General features: G+C 47.1%; 8 protein-coding genes across 8 annotated transcripts; 4 read left to right on the top strand and 4 right to left on the bottom strand.

Annotated features, from left to right (window-relative positions):
• Positions 1-324: 324 nt before the first annotated feature.
• Positions 325-1572, bottom strand: VFPPC_09921 (hypothetical protein; the record flags this gene model as incomplete). Its single annotated transcript, XM_018288378.1, has 1 exon — positions 325-1572. One exon carries the CDS (start codon positions 1570-1572, stop codon positions 325-327), a length of 1248 nt encoding a protein of 415 aa, XP_018137769.1.
• Positions 1573-2262: 690 nt separating this feature from the next.
• Positions 2263-3153, top strand: VFPPC_09922 (TIM-barrel signal transduction protein, predicted; the record flags this gene model as incomplete). The annotated part of the gene is made up of 2 exons (XM_018288379.1): positions 2263-2496; positions 2554-3153. 2 exons carry the CDS (start codon positions 2263-2265, stop codon positions 3151-3153), a joined length of 834 nt encoding a protein of 277 aa, XP_018137770.1.
• A 758-nt stretch (positions 3154-3911) lies between these two features.
• VFPPC_09923 (cholinesterase) lies at positions 3912-5420 on the top strand (the record flags this gene model as incomplete). Its single annotated transcript, XM_018288380.1, has 2 exons — positions 3912-3971; positions 4032-5420. 2 exons carry the CDS (start codon positions 3912-3914, stop codon positions 5418-5420), a joined length of 1449 nt encoding a protein of 482 aa, XP_018137771.1.
• Positions 5421-5761: 341 nt separating this feature from the next.
• Positions 5762-8365, bottom strand: VFPPC_09924 (OPT oligopeptide transporter; the record flags this gene model as incomplete). The annotated part of the gene is made up of 3 exons (XM_018288381.1): positions 5762-6333; positions 6404-7973; positions 8045-8365. 3 exons carry the CDS (start codon positions 8363-8365, stop codon positions 5762-5764), a joined length of 2463 nt encoding a protein of 820 aa, XP_018137772.1.
• A 453-nt stretch (positions 8366-8818) lies between these two features.
• VFPPC_16800 (hypothetical protein) lies at positions 8819-9211 on the top strand (the record flags this gene model as incomplete). The annotated part of the gene is made up of 1 exon (XM_018294553.1): positions 8819-9211. One exon carries the CDS (start codon positions 8819-8821, stop codon positions 9209-9211), a length of 393 nt encoding a protein of 130 aa, XP_018137773.1.
• Positions 9212-9385: 174 nt separating this feature from the next.
• VFPPC_16801 (hypothetical protein) lies at positions 9386-9538 on the bottom strand (the record flags this gene model as incomplete). The annotated part of the gene is made up of 1 exon (XM_018294554.1): positions 9386-9538. One exon carries the CDS (start codon positions 9536-9538, stop codon positions 9386-9388), a length of 153 nt encoding a protein of 50 aa, XP_018137774.1.
• Positions 9539-10087: 549 nt separating this feature from the next.
• On the top strand, positions 10088-10468 carry VFPPC_09925 (hypothetical protein; the record flags this gene model as incomplete). Its single annotated transcript, XM_018288382.1, has 1 exon — positions 10088-10468. The coding sequence occupies one exon, from the start codon at positions 10088-10090 to the stop codon at positions 10466-10468; it is 381 nt and encodes a 126-aa protein (XP_018137775.1).
• A 3730-nt stretch (positions 10469-14198) lies between these two features.
• On the bottom strand, positions 14199-15842 carry VFPPC_09927 (monocarboxylate; the record flags this gene model as incomplete). The annotated part of the gene is made up of 5 exons (XM_018288384.1): positions 14199-14625; positions 14688-15096; positions 15163-15379; positions 15418-15524; positions 15593-15842. The coding sequence occupies 5 exons, from the start codon at positions 15840-15842 to the stop codon at positions 14199-14201; spliced, it is 1410 nt and encodes a 469-aa protein (XP_018137777.1).
• Between the last annotated feature and the right edge of the window lie 2106 nt (positions 15843-17948).

Here is a 17948-nt window from a genome sequence, read left to right as displayed (position 1 = left end):
TCTCGCCTTGATATCGGACTTGTAAGACCCAGGTTTAATGTAATAATTTAGTAGATAAGCGTCTGAAACCAGCCAGGAATTCAGTTCAGTTCAGTTTAGTTTATCCTTGGGTCTAATGCAAACAGGCGCACCAAAGAAATTATATAATGGTAAGTACCTTTTGTATTTAACATCAGACAACTGAAATGCGCTTGGCCAGGTAATAACCGGATAGTGCGTGAGCTTTCTTAACAGAGACTCATTAGCAGTGGTAACCTTTATAGACGTAGGAGCTTTTATGTGTTAACGTTAAACTTGTAACCTAAAGCTTCACACTGGCTCTTGCTACTCAGAGAATTGCATTAACTGTAAGAGGGCTTTCGCAACTCGCCTTGCAAATTCTAGGTCATTTATATGACCTGGATCTTCTACCACCTTAATTCCTGTACCCTCAAGCATTGTATTTATAGTTCCAAAGAGAATTGCATCTGCGGCCTCGTCGTAAAAGGGGCCGCCAGGAACTGCCAGCATGCTAATGCCGCCCTTAGGTACCCATACTTGTGTTAGAGTGGTATTGACGGATTTCTTAAGCTTTTGGCAGATAAACTCAGCCACGGCTTTACAGTCGTCGGCGGACGATCGAACAAGTGTTACTATAGGATTGTGCTGTACCTGAGTACGATTTTTGTATTTCTCGGGCACTGACGACTTGGATCCAAAGTTTGCCATGTCCAATGCACCAAGTGATACAATGTTAGGAATGCCAGCAGCTGTCGCAGCATCGAGTCTTTCGTTTCCAGCAGACATTACTCCACCCATTACCAGGTCACAAATTTCGGTCGTCGTTAAATCAATCACGGCGTCTATTTGGTTATTTCGTATAAGGCGCTCCATGGCCTTGCCGCCGTGTCCGGTAGCATGGAAGACGTATGTTTCGATTGGAAAGTTAGACTCCAGATAATCCCTAATAGCATTAACTCCCGGTGTCGTAACTCCAAACATGGTTATAGCAACGCGCTTTTTAGAGTTGAATTTATCCCTCTGAATGATTTCTCGATTCGCGTACGACTTGGCCGCTGCAGCGATGGCAGCTGCTGCATTTCCTAAAATCCCACGAAGAAGCTGGTTCAACCCAGCAATATCAACTACGGAGTACATTAAAGTAATGTCTGTTTCTCCGATAATTGGACCTGTATCGCCACTCGCAATAGTAGAGACGATAAGTTTCGGAAACCCTATGGGAAGAGCAAGGCGCATTACAGTTGAAGCCAAGGCCGTCCCGCCAGAGCCACCAGCAGAAATAATGCCATGAATAGAATCATTGGCATACAATTCTTGGACAGCTTTTGCCGTACAGTCAGACATCCTTTCAATGAATTCACCGCGGGTCAGTTGAGAAATATCAACACCCGGGCTATACTTTGACAGTATATCCGACGCAGAAAGGTAGATGTTGTCGTTGGGGGTGGGTTTGTTGCCGACATCGATCAGGATGGCATTGGTGCCAGCATTTTTCTCGATTTCATCGCGAAGAAATAGCAACTCTGTTAGCTTGGTATCGCAAGTTCCAATAACAGCCACCGTTGCTTCCATTGTGGTGAGTGAGTCCCCTCGAGTTCCCCGAGGCGAGCTAGGTTATATGTAGATTTCGTTGAGAATGATGTGTGAGAGATGTAATCGTGGGCAGAGAAATGGCCAGACTAGTGGATTGAGAGAGTCAAACAAACTCAAACACAATTGCCGCCACGGCAGTCAAATGGTCAAGGCTACTATTGAGATGATATGGTTTCCTCGCCCGAGGCATTTATAAGATGTAACTGTGTTTTTCGGGTATCCCACTAGCAAAGGGTTACTAGTTCTTGAAAGTGTATTATATGCCGTGCCCAGAAAAGCTCGTCATTTCGTGAGGGGGAAGTGATGAGACACCTGGTTGAGGAGGCTCCAATCAAACCAATCCAGTCTCGTTGTTCCATGTTCGATGCCCAAAGCCCCTCGAAATGCGGGGACCGTGGGCAAGTTAAGCTCCGGTACGTAGCTCCTTGAACTCAACTGCCCTTCCCCAGAAGCCAATAAGCGCTCAGATGCAATCAACGAAGTCCAGGGCACATTTGTGACTGAAGTGATTATGACCCACCAGTCGACCTGGCGACGACTCTTCTTCGTCAGACGATTCACATCACACAGACGTTGACCTCTCCTGCAAGTTTTCATGCCGGGCAAGCCATCTCACACCTTCTTGTTTGTTACACAACCGAAACGGCTCATTCTTGCTGTCTCTGTAAAATGTCGCCACCCACAAATAGAAGGGAGATCTTGGGCAGACTCCGGTCGCAAATAGACCAAGGCAAACCCATTGTTGGCGCTGGTGCTGGAATCGGGCTCTCAGCAAAGTTCATCGAAGAAGGCGGCGGCGATCTAATCATCATCTACAACAGTGGTCGGTTTAGAATGGCCGGTAGAGGATCACTGGCTGGTCTCATGCCTTACGGAAATGCGAACGATGTTGTGCTCGACATGGTAAGAGTTAAAGATCAATCCCAGTTGACGCCGGACATGCTGATGAACCCGAACTAGGCCAATGAAGTGCTGCCGGTCATTAAATCCACACCAGTTGTCGCAGGCGTTTGCGGCACTGACCCGTTAAGAAATATGCCATTCTTCTTGAAACAGTTACACGACATGGGCTTCGCTGGTGTGCAGAACTTTCCCACGGTAGGACTGATCGACGGCCAGTTTCGTGCCAACTTGGAAGAAACAGGAATGTCGTACGACTTGGAGGTTGACATGATAGCAATGGCTCACAAGATGGGCTTGCTCACAACTCCGTATGTATTCAATGTGCAAGAGAGCGAGAAGATGACTCGCGCAGGTGCCGATGTCCTTGTTGCGCACATGGGGCTCACTACCAGTGGATCAATTGGTGCTACGTCGGGTAAGACCTTGGACGAGTGCGTCTTGCTTATTCAAAAGATTCGCGATGCTGCGGTTGCTATCAACCCCGATGTTATCGTGTTATGCCACGGAGGACCAATAGCCAGTCCAGAAGATGCACAATACGTTCTGACACGCACAAGCGGGATTCATGGGTTTTATGGCGCAAGTTCCATGGAAAGGTTACCAGTTGAGACTGCAATCACTGATATTACGAAGAGTTTCAAGAGTATCCGTCCCTAGCGCGTCTTTTGTAGTGTAACAGACGAAAGCAATCACCAACTAGGCAGCGTCGCATGAATAACATCAATCTTCACAATCAGGATTCTAATGTCCAGGGACAGACATTACATGGAAGTCTCCGTCCTAATGCTCACAACTCACATTGGCACGTTCTGGTTGCCAAAGCACTGATCACAGTGTCGACTGAAATGCACCCTGCCACCATCTTGCCAAACATATCTTCGGCCTCGTCTCGGCCATGCCCCGCTTGCAACCTCTTGTCTGGGTTTGGTCCGGCTTCTGCTTTTCATGTCGGCGATTTATGTGTCCGACAAACCCTGTCATGGCGTCGGTGACCTCGCACCACCTCGAGAATAAACCGCGGGGTTACATGGCAGATCCCAAGCCGATTGACTTCACAACCAAGCAGACTAGGGTCTTTGGAATTAGCGGCACTTGGTCGATGATACCGCAATTTAGGCGCCTAGAATTGCATACCGAAATACTCCGTAGACTGCAATAATCCATCAACCTGTATTATATCAACATTTTGGAAAGACTCAGCTTGGTAGCGAGAACTTTCTCTGCTTGTTTCGTGAGAAATATGCGCGTACAAAGATATACAATGCGAGCGGCTGTTATTATTGCTTGCATTCTTTGCAATCTATGCAGTGGCCCCTCTTGTTGATCTCGGGTACGCCAAATACAACGGAGTGAACAACGGGAATGGCATAAGCCAATGGCTTGGTTTGCGTTATGCAGCCCCACCCATTGGAAACATGCGTTTTAAACCTCCGTCCGATCCAAGTTCTATACATGGAATTCAGCAAGCCGATAAAGTAAGCGCTCTCTAACAGAATATGACTTCTGTGTGTGCAAACTTACAATGACTGATTTAGCACGGGTTGATTTGCCTCGGAACGGGTTCACCTGCAAACAATGAGACTTTCGAGTCACAATCTGAAGACTGCTTATTCATCGACGTGTACGCACCGACTCAGGCGACTGCAACCTCTAAGCTGCCAGTTTTCTTTTTCATACAGGGAGGAGGGTTTGTGTCCAATTCCAACAGCAATTACAACGGCAGCGGCCTCATCGAAGCAAGTGATCGCTCTATTCTTGTTGTCACCTTCAACTATCGAGTAGGACCTTACGGCTTTTTGACGAACGGAAATCAGATTACGCCAAACAATGGACTGTGGGACCAAGTGAAGGCTCTTCAATGGATACAAAAACACATTCACAAGTTTGGGGGTAATCCAAGACATGTTGTAATTGGGGGCGACTCAGCTGGCGCTGCCAGTGTCTCGTACCATCTGACTCGGGACCGAGGCAACAACCACGGCCTCTTTGTCGGCGCCGCTGCAGAGTCTGTTTCCTTTTCAACTCTTCTCACAGTGAACCAGTCCCAATATTTGTACGACTCGTTTGCTATCCGTGCCGGATGTGCCACCACGAATAGCCTGGCTTGCTTACGGTCCAAGTCATCCCAGGAACTACAGTCTGCCAACGTCAATTTGCAGCCGCTTCCGGGTGCACAAAACCCACAATTATTTGCTTGGAACCCGGTCATTGATGGAGACTTTATTTCTGAAATTACGTACGACGCGTATAAGAACGGCCACTTTGTGCGTGTACCAGTTATTGTTGGAGATGACACCAACGGGGGCACAGTGTTTGCCCCGCGAGACACCACCACCATGCCACAGATGAACACATTCCTCCATGACCAGTTTCCATTTCTCAGCTTGAATGATTTGGAAGCTATTGACAGGCTGTACCCTAACACAAACACATCCTGTCCTCAGCCAGGCTGTCGATGGAGGCAGGTGAGCGCAGCATACGGGGATATGAGATACAAGTGTCCTGGGTTGTACATCAACCACCAGTACAATTCTCATGGAGAAACAGCGTCGTGGGCATACCAATGGAATGTAGAGGACCCTGCTCAAATAGCAGATGGTGTAGGCGTGCCACATACGGTTGAGGTACATGCTATTTTTGGTCCAAATAATACACATGGACAAGCCCCGAGGAGTTATTACCCGGGCATGTCCAATTCACAGGCTGTTGCGATCGCGCAAGCATATTGGACCAGCTTTATACGAACCTTGGACCCCAATACATATCGTGTTGCCAACTCAGCTAAATGGACAACATACTCCAAGCACGACATGCGCCACTTGGTCGTGAATAGTGGAGGCAGGACTGAGATGGTAGCAATGCCAGGCAAGTTGAGAGATGCGTGTAACTTCTTCGCAGAAATCGGATCTCGGATTAAGCAGTAACTTGCATGACGTTTTTCTTTTGTTGCGGCCGGGATAAACCATTCTCAATGTTTCTAACAAGCCTACAATACTACTGAACGTTACATATCGCAATGGTAGCTATGCCATAAGAGATTTAACGGTTCACACCGCGGCTATAGGACATGTTCAGCTGAGAGGAGAGAAAGAACTAAGATAAAAGTCCATGAGCGTTGTGCGCCGTGTTTGCTTATCACGGCAGCAACCAAACTGTTCCTAATGCTAAGGGCTTCTGCGAGGTCCCGACAATATCCCAAGTGAAGGGATTGATCCCAAAGAGACTGGCTCTCATTGTCGCTTCCCATCCATGCGTCTGCCCCAACTCACCAGGTTCTCGGCCCAAACGTCTGGCCCTGTTCAAGGACCTTGTTGAAGGCGGCATCGTTGGCATCCAACGTCGTGCCAGCAACATTATTACCCCACCAGCTTGGTGCGGCTGTATTGGTAAGACTTAGAGTTAAGACGATAATGATAGTAGAAATAGCAAGTCCGCTATCAAGACCAGCCGAGGTGACGTAGTTGAATCGTACCCACCAACCTCTCCAGCGGCCCCGAATCCATCTGTTGAATATGAATCCCACGATTCCCCATGATACGTAGTTCAATGGTGTAGCGGGTGGGATCAATCCACTACCAGCAAAGATGACCGGAGCATTTAGATATCGAACAAAGCTGTTGGGCCACTTTCTTCGAATCAGCCAAAACGAAATTGGCAACGCCGCACCCACGATCCAGAAGTACTGCAGGCTCGTGTAGATTCCTTTGCCAGAGAAAATACGCGCAGGGCCGATGAGACCCCATAAGACAGACGCCGTGAAGAAAACAGAACCGTTAGGACAGGTAAAGTGGGCGACGGCGTGTGGCGTGCAAACATCTTTGAGTGAGCCCATGGCCCCTTGAATGATTCACATGTTAGAAACCGTTTCTCGTTAGGTGTTACGTAGCATTTGGTACCTGAAACTCACAGTAAAATACGCCAATCTGAACAAAAACTGCCCATATGGTAGCAACAATTTGGCCAAAAAACATGGTTCGGGGAGGCAGTTTGAGATAATGACCAAGTTTCATATCGGCGACAAAAGCAAGGCCCTGCGTCATTGTAATGTAGCCGTATGTCTTGAACATCATCATGGCCGTGGGGCGTCCTGGTAACATGTAACCGATGATGAATTCGGTAAAAACATTCAGTCCAAGCTGTATATTGGTGACAGCTTGAACAATTCCAATTGGTATGAGCCAGACGAGCGCAATTATCATGGCCAGGATGACTGCCCACCACGTCAAACCTGTATCCCAAACATAACAGGTCACAAAGCAGAGGGCAAACATGACGAGGAATACTAGCCCAAACCACCACTGTGGTACCTGAGGGTACTTGCGCATCATTCTAGCGTGAACATCATCCAATGCATGCTCCTTGTCACGCCAGCGAAGCCAGATCTCCTTGGAATGGAATAGCGCGGCGTGGAAAATGAGTGCGATAATACTTGCGAAAGATAAACCGTATGCCATTGCAAAAGTCGTTGAGAGAAAGATGGGAGAGTATTCCTCGTATTTCTTAACGTCCAAGGTATTTTCTGGAGTCAAAACTCGTGAAACGTTGTACGGATTTTGCGTATTATCCCATGAGGTATCGTCACTAAAGGGAAGCCAATCGGCATACCATGTCCCTGTCCAGTGAAGACCAGCGCAGGTAATCCAAAAGAAGGTGACAACACCAATCAAGGTGTTAGCAATAGCATGCCAGGGCGGAATTAACGGAGATCCAGCATAGCCCGCAATCTGTGTCCAGTCAAAGGTAATTGGTAACAGACCCATGCCTGTCCAGCCTCCAAAAACCTTGTTCACAGTAACGTTGTTCGGCGCTATGAAGACCGGGAAGACAAAAACGCTCAGCGCCTGGAAAAGAAATCCGGGGATCCAATACCAGCAAAAGGCGCCCACGAATATATACAAGAACCACCTGTACCTGCTAATGGACCAGCCATTTGTCTTTGCAGGGTCAGTCTTGGAATGATCGTGAAGAGTATACATGAAGGCGACATTGACGAGGTCTGCTGGCCAAATCATAGCTGCCGGCTCAACTAACCAGATACGGACGAGGCCAGCCATGCCAAATCCAATAACCTGGGTTGTGAGGCCTAACAAAATTGCGTAAACGACTCCAAAGTCAAAGCCGTAGAAGGCCTTTTGGGCGGTAAGGATGTCGGTGAAATATGACGCCCCACTGCCATAAGCAGCATTTGCCATAAGTACAATGAGGCCATGCTCTTTGAAGTTGAATGGCCCAGGGTTTAGGTTGAACTTGAGTCCAAACATGTTGAACTCCTTGTTGGGGAGAATTTTAGCCATGCCGACGCCGACAGGATATGCAACAAGCTGGGCCACGTAGGAAGAGATATATATTGATGGTTGACGAAGCGAGAAGAGCATGTTGATTCCAGAGAATATCGTCGTCATGAGCATCCCGATAATCCAGGCACGAATCGTGTTGGCCGGCAGGTCAACGTCATAGTTTCGAACCGCAGCACGAACCTTAAGGATACATGGTTAGCAGATAGACTTGGTCCATAGAGAAAACACTTGGATTCAAACTGAGTGCATACTTCTGGATAAGGTGAGTTCTCCATGAGTTCATCCACTAGTTGATTCTCTTTGTTAACATCATGCCCATCCACGGCATAGTCAACCGCACCGAGGTCGTCAACGTCAATATTCGGGTCATTTTCAGCGGCTTCTCGAAAGAGTTTCAATCGACGAGCGGCCTGTTCATCAGTGAGGTGAGAGTGTTCCAGCTCTGTACGCTCGGGCTGCGCTGACTTGGCGTCCTCCAGGCCGTGTTTCTCCGAGGAGCTGTCATTTACCACCACTGGTTCGATGTTGCCATCTCCCGAGTCCCCCTTGCGAGACCTAAGGCCGAGTACCATTTCAAATGCAGCAGTAACCTAATGGCCGTTAAGAGAAGTTTAGTCACACATCCTGTAAGGTCCGACTGTCTAGATGCAAACTAGGAATACACGACAGAGTGAGGAAACAGCATCATATATCATCCCAACCCGAAGGGCAAGGGGGACAGCCCCATGCTACGAAAGATGGCATAGGGGCGACTTCGTTTTGGTCTTTCAGTTGAAGAGAAACCTATCAAAATTCCCCTCCTTAGTTAGACAGTACGCCACAATGATTCGAATAACAAACGATCCTTGACAAATCTGGTAGTAAATGATAAGTCTGTCTCGTTGAGCGACATGATTGCCTGAAAAAACCGGTAGTATCGGCAAGTTCAATCAAAAGTTCTTCCCCAAAAAGTTACCACATCGGGAAAATATGTAGATGTAGATGTCAAGGTAAACTGAATTTGCCCGCCACCAGTGTCTAAAAGGATGGCTTTTGGGCGCACACCAACACTGTTGTCATTGATGCTAAGCCAAATATTGCAGAAAAGATCCGGCAATACCCCATACATTCAGATAGATAACCAGCAACCCTGCGTGTGGACGTGGTCAATAATAGCGTCTAGTCTCTGTACACATGTATGCAAGCCGCCATATCCGGATCTGGGGTTGCCGTTCGGCCGTGTCCGTGCTTTCTCCTTCCTAGTTCGTTCAATTGGCCATGTTGCACCATTGAACCATTCACAACCACACACCATATCAAGAAATGAGGCACCTTTTGTCTTTCTCAGCCGATCTCCCGTCGTCAACCTGAGTCCCAGTCCAGGACTGCCTTTGGAGGGTGAAGACATCGTACGAAATACGCGCAACCAAGAATTTTAGCGGGTACGATAATACGACTGAAAAACTGTCTAAAGTCCACATTGCTGTTGTCCCGATCGAAAACGCCCGCGGTGATTACGGCAGAGGCACATGCGTCGAAAGACGTCCAAGGGAAAAGTAGCACACAAGTTCCACGTACCTCAACTTGTTAAGATAAGACAATCTACTTAGGACTCAACATGTAGCAGCTTGCGCATTCTTGACCCGTTTACGAGATCGTCTGTAAAGAGCCATGCAGCTATTTGCAGTAATGCAGAAAAGACAAGTCCTGATATCGCGGGCTGGCTCGTTGCGATGAATTAACGCCAAGACGGGCGATCTGCACATGTCGTTGCCGCAATCCGATCAACCCTTGCTGCGCAGGTTGTGTGTCCAAAGCTCATACAAGGGTTTGAGGGTTGGAAAGCGAACTTTTGAATTCAAGAATGGAGGCTAGGTCAGCCACCAACTGCCAAGACACTCATTAACATTCGCCGTATTGCACCACCTGCTACACCCCCAAATTTGTGGCACGAGAAGCGGCAAGGTGGGACGGATAAAGCGGCATTGCCACCAGAAAGAGCTAGACCAGGGGCCTGTCACATCCTGCAACAATATTTAGCAGTCTTGGCAAAGCTGTCCACGATTACAAGTGTCACGAGACAAGATTTCTAATCGTCATCTCTCACGTGTTTTAGTACCTGCTTAAGAAGGTTGCAGTACTGTTCTTTGTGTGTGAACCGGCTAAGATAGTAACGGTTTAACTTTTGACGACCGTTAACCCTAGTAGCAGACGCATTCCTGTGTTGCCCAATACACCACGTCCAAAGCCACCACTTATCATTGTAAACATTTGTTAGATTTACACAAGGTGAATTTTGAGACGCCCTTAAGATTATGGATCGCTGTATGAAGAGTTGTTTTTGCTTATTTTCGCGAAGAGCCATTGTAATTAACTCTTACAACTCTACTGTTCTGCCTGCTATTTATATCGAGAGATGCAAAAGTCAAACTAAGCAATTGAACAGAACTCCAAGTACGGCTCCCGGGGTGCGTCCTGTGCAGCGATTGCAATCCATAATTATATCCACGAAGGAACGCGGCTTTGTAGGTCTGAACATGTCTCTTGGGTGCCGCGCTAGGGCGGGGGAATCCGGTCTCCTATCACTCTATTTCTGGGTGCGTGGAACAGCAACGGAGTTTTTGGGTGAGTGCTTTAACATGATGGTGAAGAAACAAAGAAGGGAAGAGACGGTTATTTATGGATTACAGCAATAGTCTGGTGTCTAACCCCTCCACGCTGCGCAACTTGTTTGGGCTTGTTAGGCCAGTGCTCCATTTTTGACTGCTTGGAGTTGAGCAAGTCCCATTCATTTACTATCGCATCTATCGGGTTAGCTATATATAAGAGGTTGATAGCCTAAATCAGGCATTAGTCGTCGGTCAAGGTCAGATGAGGCCACCCTCGAGGGTATTTAAACTCGGGATTCCCCCAACATACGAAAACTGACTCGTTTCATCAACCTGACCAGGTGAGAACAACAACCCGTAGATGGGGTTTCCCACTGTCCTAAACTAACCTCGGCAAGATTGGCAGCATGCTTGGACCAAATGTCAGTTAACTTGCTTCCTGTGCAAGGTATGATTGGCTCCTCTGCAGCCACCCTGGCTAACGAATGCCTGAAACGGCGGCTGCATGTTTGGCAAACGGATTTGCTGTCCGTTTTTGTATTAGACAATAGCGGCTGAACACAACAACATGATATTGGACGGTGTGTTTGGCTCTCCAGACTAGTGTGGCCGGATGCCCAGAACGCCACATGTTGTTTCTTCACGCTTGGCCCAGGGGCTGGCCCACTCCTGGCTTTCCTATTACTTTAATTCTCTCTTCAAATGCCGAAAGCCAAAATGCCAAAACCCAGCTTGTAATTCTTTCTTTTACTATATACTGTTTGGTTTGTTTCTATTGTCTTAATATTAATGCTTTTCAGTAATAATGGCGAGCTTGTATGAAAACCGAGGGCCAGACTTACTGGGCGTTAATATCACATTCTGTGTTCTAGCTGGGATTATCGTGATTTTGCGATGCTATACACGCGCCGTTTTAGTCAAAGCCTTTGGACTTGATGATTGGACTATGGTGCTTGCTACGGTATGCCTCGCTATAAAGCATAGCAGAGACTTGGAAGCGCTCATCAACTATTAGATATGCTAACTTCCTAGGTTTTCTTCATTGTGTACTGCACCATGTCCAACTGCGGCGTCTACCACGGCACCGGGCAGCATATGGCCAACCTGGAGCAGCACGATATTGAATCTGCAATGAAGGTAACACACCTGCCACGTCTTGCAATTCACTATATGCGATAAGGGCTAAATTTGTCGGCAGTATTGGTGGTTCTGCTACCTCTTCTTTAGCCTCACTATGGTAGTGTGCAAGCTTTCTTTTGCATGGTTTTTGCTTCGCATTACAACAAAGAGAATCCATTCTTGGATTATTTATAGTGCATCGCTCTGCACTATTATTGCTGGGTTAACATTCTTCTTTGTTACTCTTTTCCAATGCCAGCCCATTTCGTTGTACTGGGATAAGAATCAGTCAGGCCGGTGCTTGGAAATGAACGTGATTATGGCACTCGCCTATGTCTATAGCGCTTTTAGCGTGATTACTGACTTTACGTTTGCGATCTTGCCTGCATTTGTGATCTGGAATTTGCAGCTACAAACACGAGCCAAAGTTGCCCTTATAGTACTTGTTACTATGGGCTGTTTGTGAGTTTCCTTACTACATCCTTTACTGAGAGAGAGTAAATTATTCTCAACTTGCTAACGAATGCGACTAGGGCGAGCACCGCTGTTGTTGTGAGGTTTGGATACCTCCCCAAGTTCAAAGACCCGGATTTTCTGTGTACGTAACGTTCTGTGTCTCGTGCTTGTCACTATTTCCTGCTGCTAACTGTTCTTAGGGTCTACTCTTGATATTGCGATTTGGTCAACAATTGAGATGGGTCTGTCTATTATAACTGCAAGCTTAGCCACATTGCGGCCACTGGTGAAGATGGTAGCTTGGAAGCTAGGTCTTACCACCAAGGGAACAATGACCTCGCGTACTGCAAATGTTGAAGGTTCGCGGTATATTGCGGGCACAACAGATCCATTTAGAACCTGCAACACATCAGAAGATAGAATATACGTGACTTCTGACATTGTTCTAGCAGAGAGCAACCCAGGAAGAAATAGCCAATGGAAGCTTGGCGTACAATCACAGGTATACGCAGAAGGGAAAAGCAGCAAGGTGTTATCATAATACCTAATATTACAGCTACTACTACTGTATCGACAGGGCAAATTATTAGTATAGCACTTAATTAATATTACATAAAGGCGACAGGTTGCCCTTTGTATTCCTTTGCAACAGCTAGAATTAAAATTTCTCACAGACATGCAGTGTAGAGGTACGATTCTGCAGGCATACATCTTTGTGAAGGAACCTATCAAAGAAAATAACTGCTAGGTCATTCAACAAAAGGGAACGCTCCGCTAATGCAGAGAGATAGTACAGATTATATTCCGTTGATAGAACCTCTTACTAAACGAATTATCGAAATGCATCGCGGCACACCGCAAACTGCTCTTACATAAAGCGTGAAATAGCTACTATAAGATATACTTATTTGCCGTTTGCGAATGCTTTGTTAGGTGTGCATTAAAACAAATAAAAAATAGCACTAAGACAACCATGTAACAAAGGTCTTCTAGGAGTCTGTGATAAGTAGTTATAATATTCACAGCATTAGGATATGTGTATAAGAACAATAGCTGCGACTGATTTTCCAAATAGCAAGTAGCTACTAAGAACTACGCGTTATTGTCTCACTTTGAGTAACAACATCTACTACTCGCAACATATCGACGGCTAGGAAATAATCAAGGCATTCTCTTCACTTCACGAAAAATGTGTGCACAGAGAGCAAAGAAGGTTGAGCGCGTGCCAGCTAGAGCCCTCTACCTGGTCTGTAAATCAGATGGTAGAGTGTATTGCGCCTATTCTCCACGGGTAAAGTGGTCTGGAGATGACAATTGGGAGGTTTTTGAACACACAGGGAGCGGCCTATTGATGCATAACACGGCCCCAGAGGAGTGTGAGGTAAAGTCTTTACGAACTGTTATGTATATCAAGGAACGTGAATGGAACGTTATTAAGGACGCAGCCCAGTCGGCTGCTGGGGTTTATCCTAGCAGCCCTGTACTGTGGACAAAGCATTTCCTTGACATCGCCCGCCTGCTTGGTCGGCTGTCAACTGATAGCTATATAGATGCTTGCACCCTTGCTGAAGAGCACGTTTCTCGTTCTAAGAACGAGAAGTAAAACAGGTAACGCCGTAAAGCATTATATTTCTTTAATATGATAGAAGAATACAAAATACATAGTATCTTTGCAAGTGTTTATAACTTCTGTACGTGAAATTACTTTGTGATTTGCTTTTTTTCCTTTTTTTCTTACACGTATTTCTACTCTAGAAATAGTACTCCTTAGCTTAATGTTACCTGCTAGGGTAACCTTCTGTTAGTTACAGTAAGGGGGTTTAAAGTATTCAAGCTGTTAACAGGTATCGCATACCACAGCCTGTGCTACGATATGTGAAGATGTACAAGTATATACTTTAACGTAGGCAAATGCGTTTTCCCACAGGCTGTAATTTAACATGCAGTCTATTTGTTGTATCTGTTTAATAGACTCCAGAAATCATCTAGAAGTCCCCTTCCGTCATTTCTCTTGCCATTAATCTTCCTGATCTGGGTAAGGGCTCGTTTGAACATCTCAAGGTTAATAGTTGCAAGCCACTATGCAGTCTCTTCCCTTTAAGAGTTAGGGTTAAACGTTCTTTCTTCCCTTCTAAAGCAGCCCTCTTACTTGAGGATAATGCGGTGCAATACTGTGCAACCAATTGGTCAACTAGTCTTTGCACAAACCCTCACGATCGGGGATCACTCTACCTGGCGAGCCTCAAAACACCGATCGCATGTGCATCCCTGTATGGTGCATTCGAGCCACAAGTACAAAGCAGGTTCCAACAAGACAAAAGACACCAGCAAATATCTTGGCGCCGAGCCAACCACTACTCTGTTCCAAGAGAGCACCACTGATGGGATTGGTCGTTAACCCCCCAAATGAGCATGCGAAGAAGACCAACCCGGTTCGAAAGCCGATCTCAGGAAATGGTGATATCTGAACCACGAGTGCTGGAATCAAGGCAACATAGGCCCCAGAAAAGAAGCCGAATAGTGCTGAGAAGGCGACTCTGGCCGCAGTGGTTGCCGCCGGGATCCAGAGAGCGAGAATCCAGATACCTGTCACGTAACATACAATGATGAAGATATTGTAGCGGCCCATTTTGTCAGCAATAAATCCAGAGCCAGCGCGACCAAATAAACTGGTTTGTTTTGTTAGATTATGTTTATATTTGCATTCCGAATAATCCTTTCATGTTCATACCTTGCCGCGTTTAAAATCGGGACCAAATATTCAACGAGGTGTGGTGGCATACCTGCAGCAGCGGCTTCGACAGGGATGTAGTTGATGGGAACGTACAATCCAAACGTAAATAGAAGCAGCCCAATCGTCAACGCGAGGAATTTGATTTCGGTAAATGGTATGCAAAAATTCCGGAAGGACAGAGGCCGTGCTTTTGGGCGCTGAAACTGCTTCACAGTGAAATTGGCCACGATCAACAGACCAAGGATTAAAAAGGCAGAGACTCGCATTGCCCAGCCAAAGCCAACCTGAGCAATAAGACGACTGACCATAATGGGGAAAATGACACCCCCAAGACTTGATCCTGTAGCCAGAATACCAAAGGCTGCGCCGCGCCGTTTATCAAACCACCCGGAAATGGTGTTCAAGGCTGGTAGCACGTCGGTTGTCAGTACGAGATGTCATTGATGAAGTCTGCAAAAAGAAGTCTACAGACCAGGCTGAAAGATAGCAGATACGCCAATCGCGCTACACACACCCTGTGCCAGCAAGATTTGGTAGTAGTCATGAGATATAGATGCCATCATTAATCCAAATACATGCAAGAATGTACCCACGAATATTAAGTGACGTGGGCCGAACTTGTCGTACAGCACTCCAATGACTGGGCCCTTGTAGATGGTGGTAAGTCTTTGGGAGCACGCAAAGCCGTACTGGCCACATCAGTTGGTCACATCGGTTGAGAACTTACCATTCCCATCATGAAGAAAATCTGCAGAGATGGAATCCATGAAATGGTGCTTGCTGAATATCCTTGTAGCATTTTTGTTTGATAGTACTCTTGGAAAACACCGACACCTGCTCCATCCATATTAGTCAATCAGACTTCAGGAATGACGGAAAGGGCGTGCTGGGTGCTGGCTCACTATTAATCCAGCCGAAACTGCAAAATGAGGTGCACCAAGCACCAAGAACCACTAGCCAAGCTCGAATGCCTCCATCTGGTGCCTCGATCGTGGTTTTTGCCGCATCATTTTGTAGTTGTTGTGACGTCGGGTCGCATTGTATGTGTGGTGGGGTGGCAGGTTTTCCGCCGTCGGGTGGCCCATCAGCCAAGGGGTTGTTGCTGGATAAATCTGGTGTTGAGCCTCTCTTCAGGCTACCGGCATGCGACATGGTTCAATCTTGAGCTTTCCCCAGCCAACAAAGAATTCAGTTGAGACTTTGGGCCGTATTGTCCAGCTTGCCAGCTTAAGCAGCACAGTTTTGGGTGTACTTTGGGGTGCAATGTCTCAGAATTGCCGAGGCAAACGATTGCCCAAGGCGCCAAGCCCGAGTTTCGGTGAATCTGAGTGAGCTTGGCGGCGGCTACAGCTCAGAGAAGGGTCGTCAAGTTATTTCTGTTGCGTCAGGTTGTTCCAAAACTTCAAGGCTGTTGCCACGAATCTGCCAGCCGTCTGGTGGGATCAAATGTTATTACAACCTGACTGTGCCCTGCATCGTCAACTGTTCGCACAGTGTTTTTGGGGATCGCTCTATTGGGACTTAACCCACGAATGACAAATCAAAAGTCGCCGGTCCAGACTTGACGCGAAGGCCGAACTGCGACGTTGGGGGCTAGAAAGGTTGGAGCGTCCAGCTCTTCTTAGTAATGCAGATATCGCTTTCATCTTCGTCATGATGCCTAGTAGGGACATAAAATGCGAGTATCGTGCTCCCCAGGTTTGTTTTATCAAGGCACATAAGCAATGTTCCAAAATTGCCATGGACGACCTCAATTGAGGGATAATGACACAGAGCGACTACCAGACACAGCACACAAGTGAGCCCGGACATGTCTGGTAGAGTCAAATGGTCCTCGCCCTCTAAGCCAATTGGGTGTTTCTAGACCTTTTTAGCATCATTGATCTTTTCTTGAATGCAGCTGATGAGAATCGCGAGGCGCAGCGTAGAAGAGGGCCTGACGCATGGGTAGCATTCTATCTCATACGGTCCATGTCGCTTTTGTTGTGGGAGCCAGCGGATCTCCCGGATCATTGATCTTCTGCGGCGGGCCTTGGCTTGTGTGTGTGGGGTCAATTGAAGCACTTGAGGCATCTGGATATTTCCGGCCGGCAACAAACAGCACAGCGTGCCGGCTCAACATTGAACTCTGCTGAATGCTGGGAAAGGCAGTTGAAGCAACTTGACTTGACATGACATGACTTGGAAGCTGTTTGGAACAACGCCGCCCTCCGTGTGAAGAGGCAGTTTAATTTATGACATGGCGAGACATGTCAAAGCCCCAACGTTGACTGAATACTCCATGTTGTGGCTAATTCAATTTGATGGAAATAAACCGGCTGTTTGCAATGAGCCACCGATGGCCAGCTTGCGGGGCTGGCGTTGACCATCTCAGCAAAGCCGGACCAGACAGATCGTTACGAAGCCATTTGGTGTGCTCCATGGAGTGGTAAGAAGTCTACGAAGCAATTCTAAGTACTTGTTGCTACGGAACTCTTCTCCAAGTTGCAATAAGCCAATTGTTTCGGCCGATTGTTCCCATTCAGCCTTCCTCCAAACCGCTGAGACTGACGGCCCCATGGACACGGTTTGAACACGTCTTGGGATCTGTGCGGTCAGGTCACGAAATCTTGGCGCAGCAAATCCGGTACAGAGCATTGAATGGATACATTCCTAGGTATGTACATGTACTCGACTAGACATCATGCAACAAAGATTAGGACAGCGCCATCATTGAACTTTGAATGCGCCAGAGCGCCCACTGCCGAGACATGGTCGGTGATTGATCAATTTGATCCCTGCAGACCCGGCTCCACTCACCATTGAAGGCTCTTCGTCTGGTCCCGTCGCCAAACACCGATGAAGCTAGTTATGACGCTGCTGTTTTCGGCCAAGGTTGCCAATTGGTTGACGCCAGACGACATCGACGCTTCCATTCAATGTTCAGAACGTTAAACCAACCAGACATTAAACCATTGGCCTTCACTGTATATCGACCACCACATTGGGACATTAGTCACAGCCTTCAGAAAAGACACAACGGACATGGCGCTCCGATGGCCACTCATTTGCTTGCTATATGCGTGTCCCCAACGCCAGAGGCATCTGATGATGCTTTGAGACGCCATGTATCATGCCTCAACTGCGGATTTTGACACGATTCTGTCTCCAACAACACCCATAGCCGTGCCCCATTTGACTAGCTTGGTGTCTGAGAGGCGTTGCCATATTTTTTTTTTCCCCATCCTCTTTTCTATCTTCCTTGGCTTCGTTCTACCA

The sequence above is a fragment of the Pochonia chlamydosporia genome, chromosome 4 (genome assembly GCF_001653235.2).
Source record: "Pochonia chlamydosporia 170 chromosome 4, whole genome shotgun sequence".
Classification (NCBI taxonomy): domain Eukaryota; kingdom Fungi; phylum Ascomycota; class Sordariomycetes; order Hypocreales; family Clavicipitaceae; genus Pochonia; species Pochonia chlamydosporia.
This window is presented reverse-complemented; position numbering and strand designations above follow the sequence as displayed.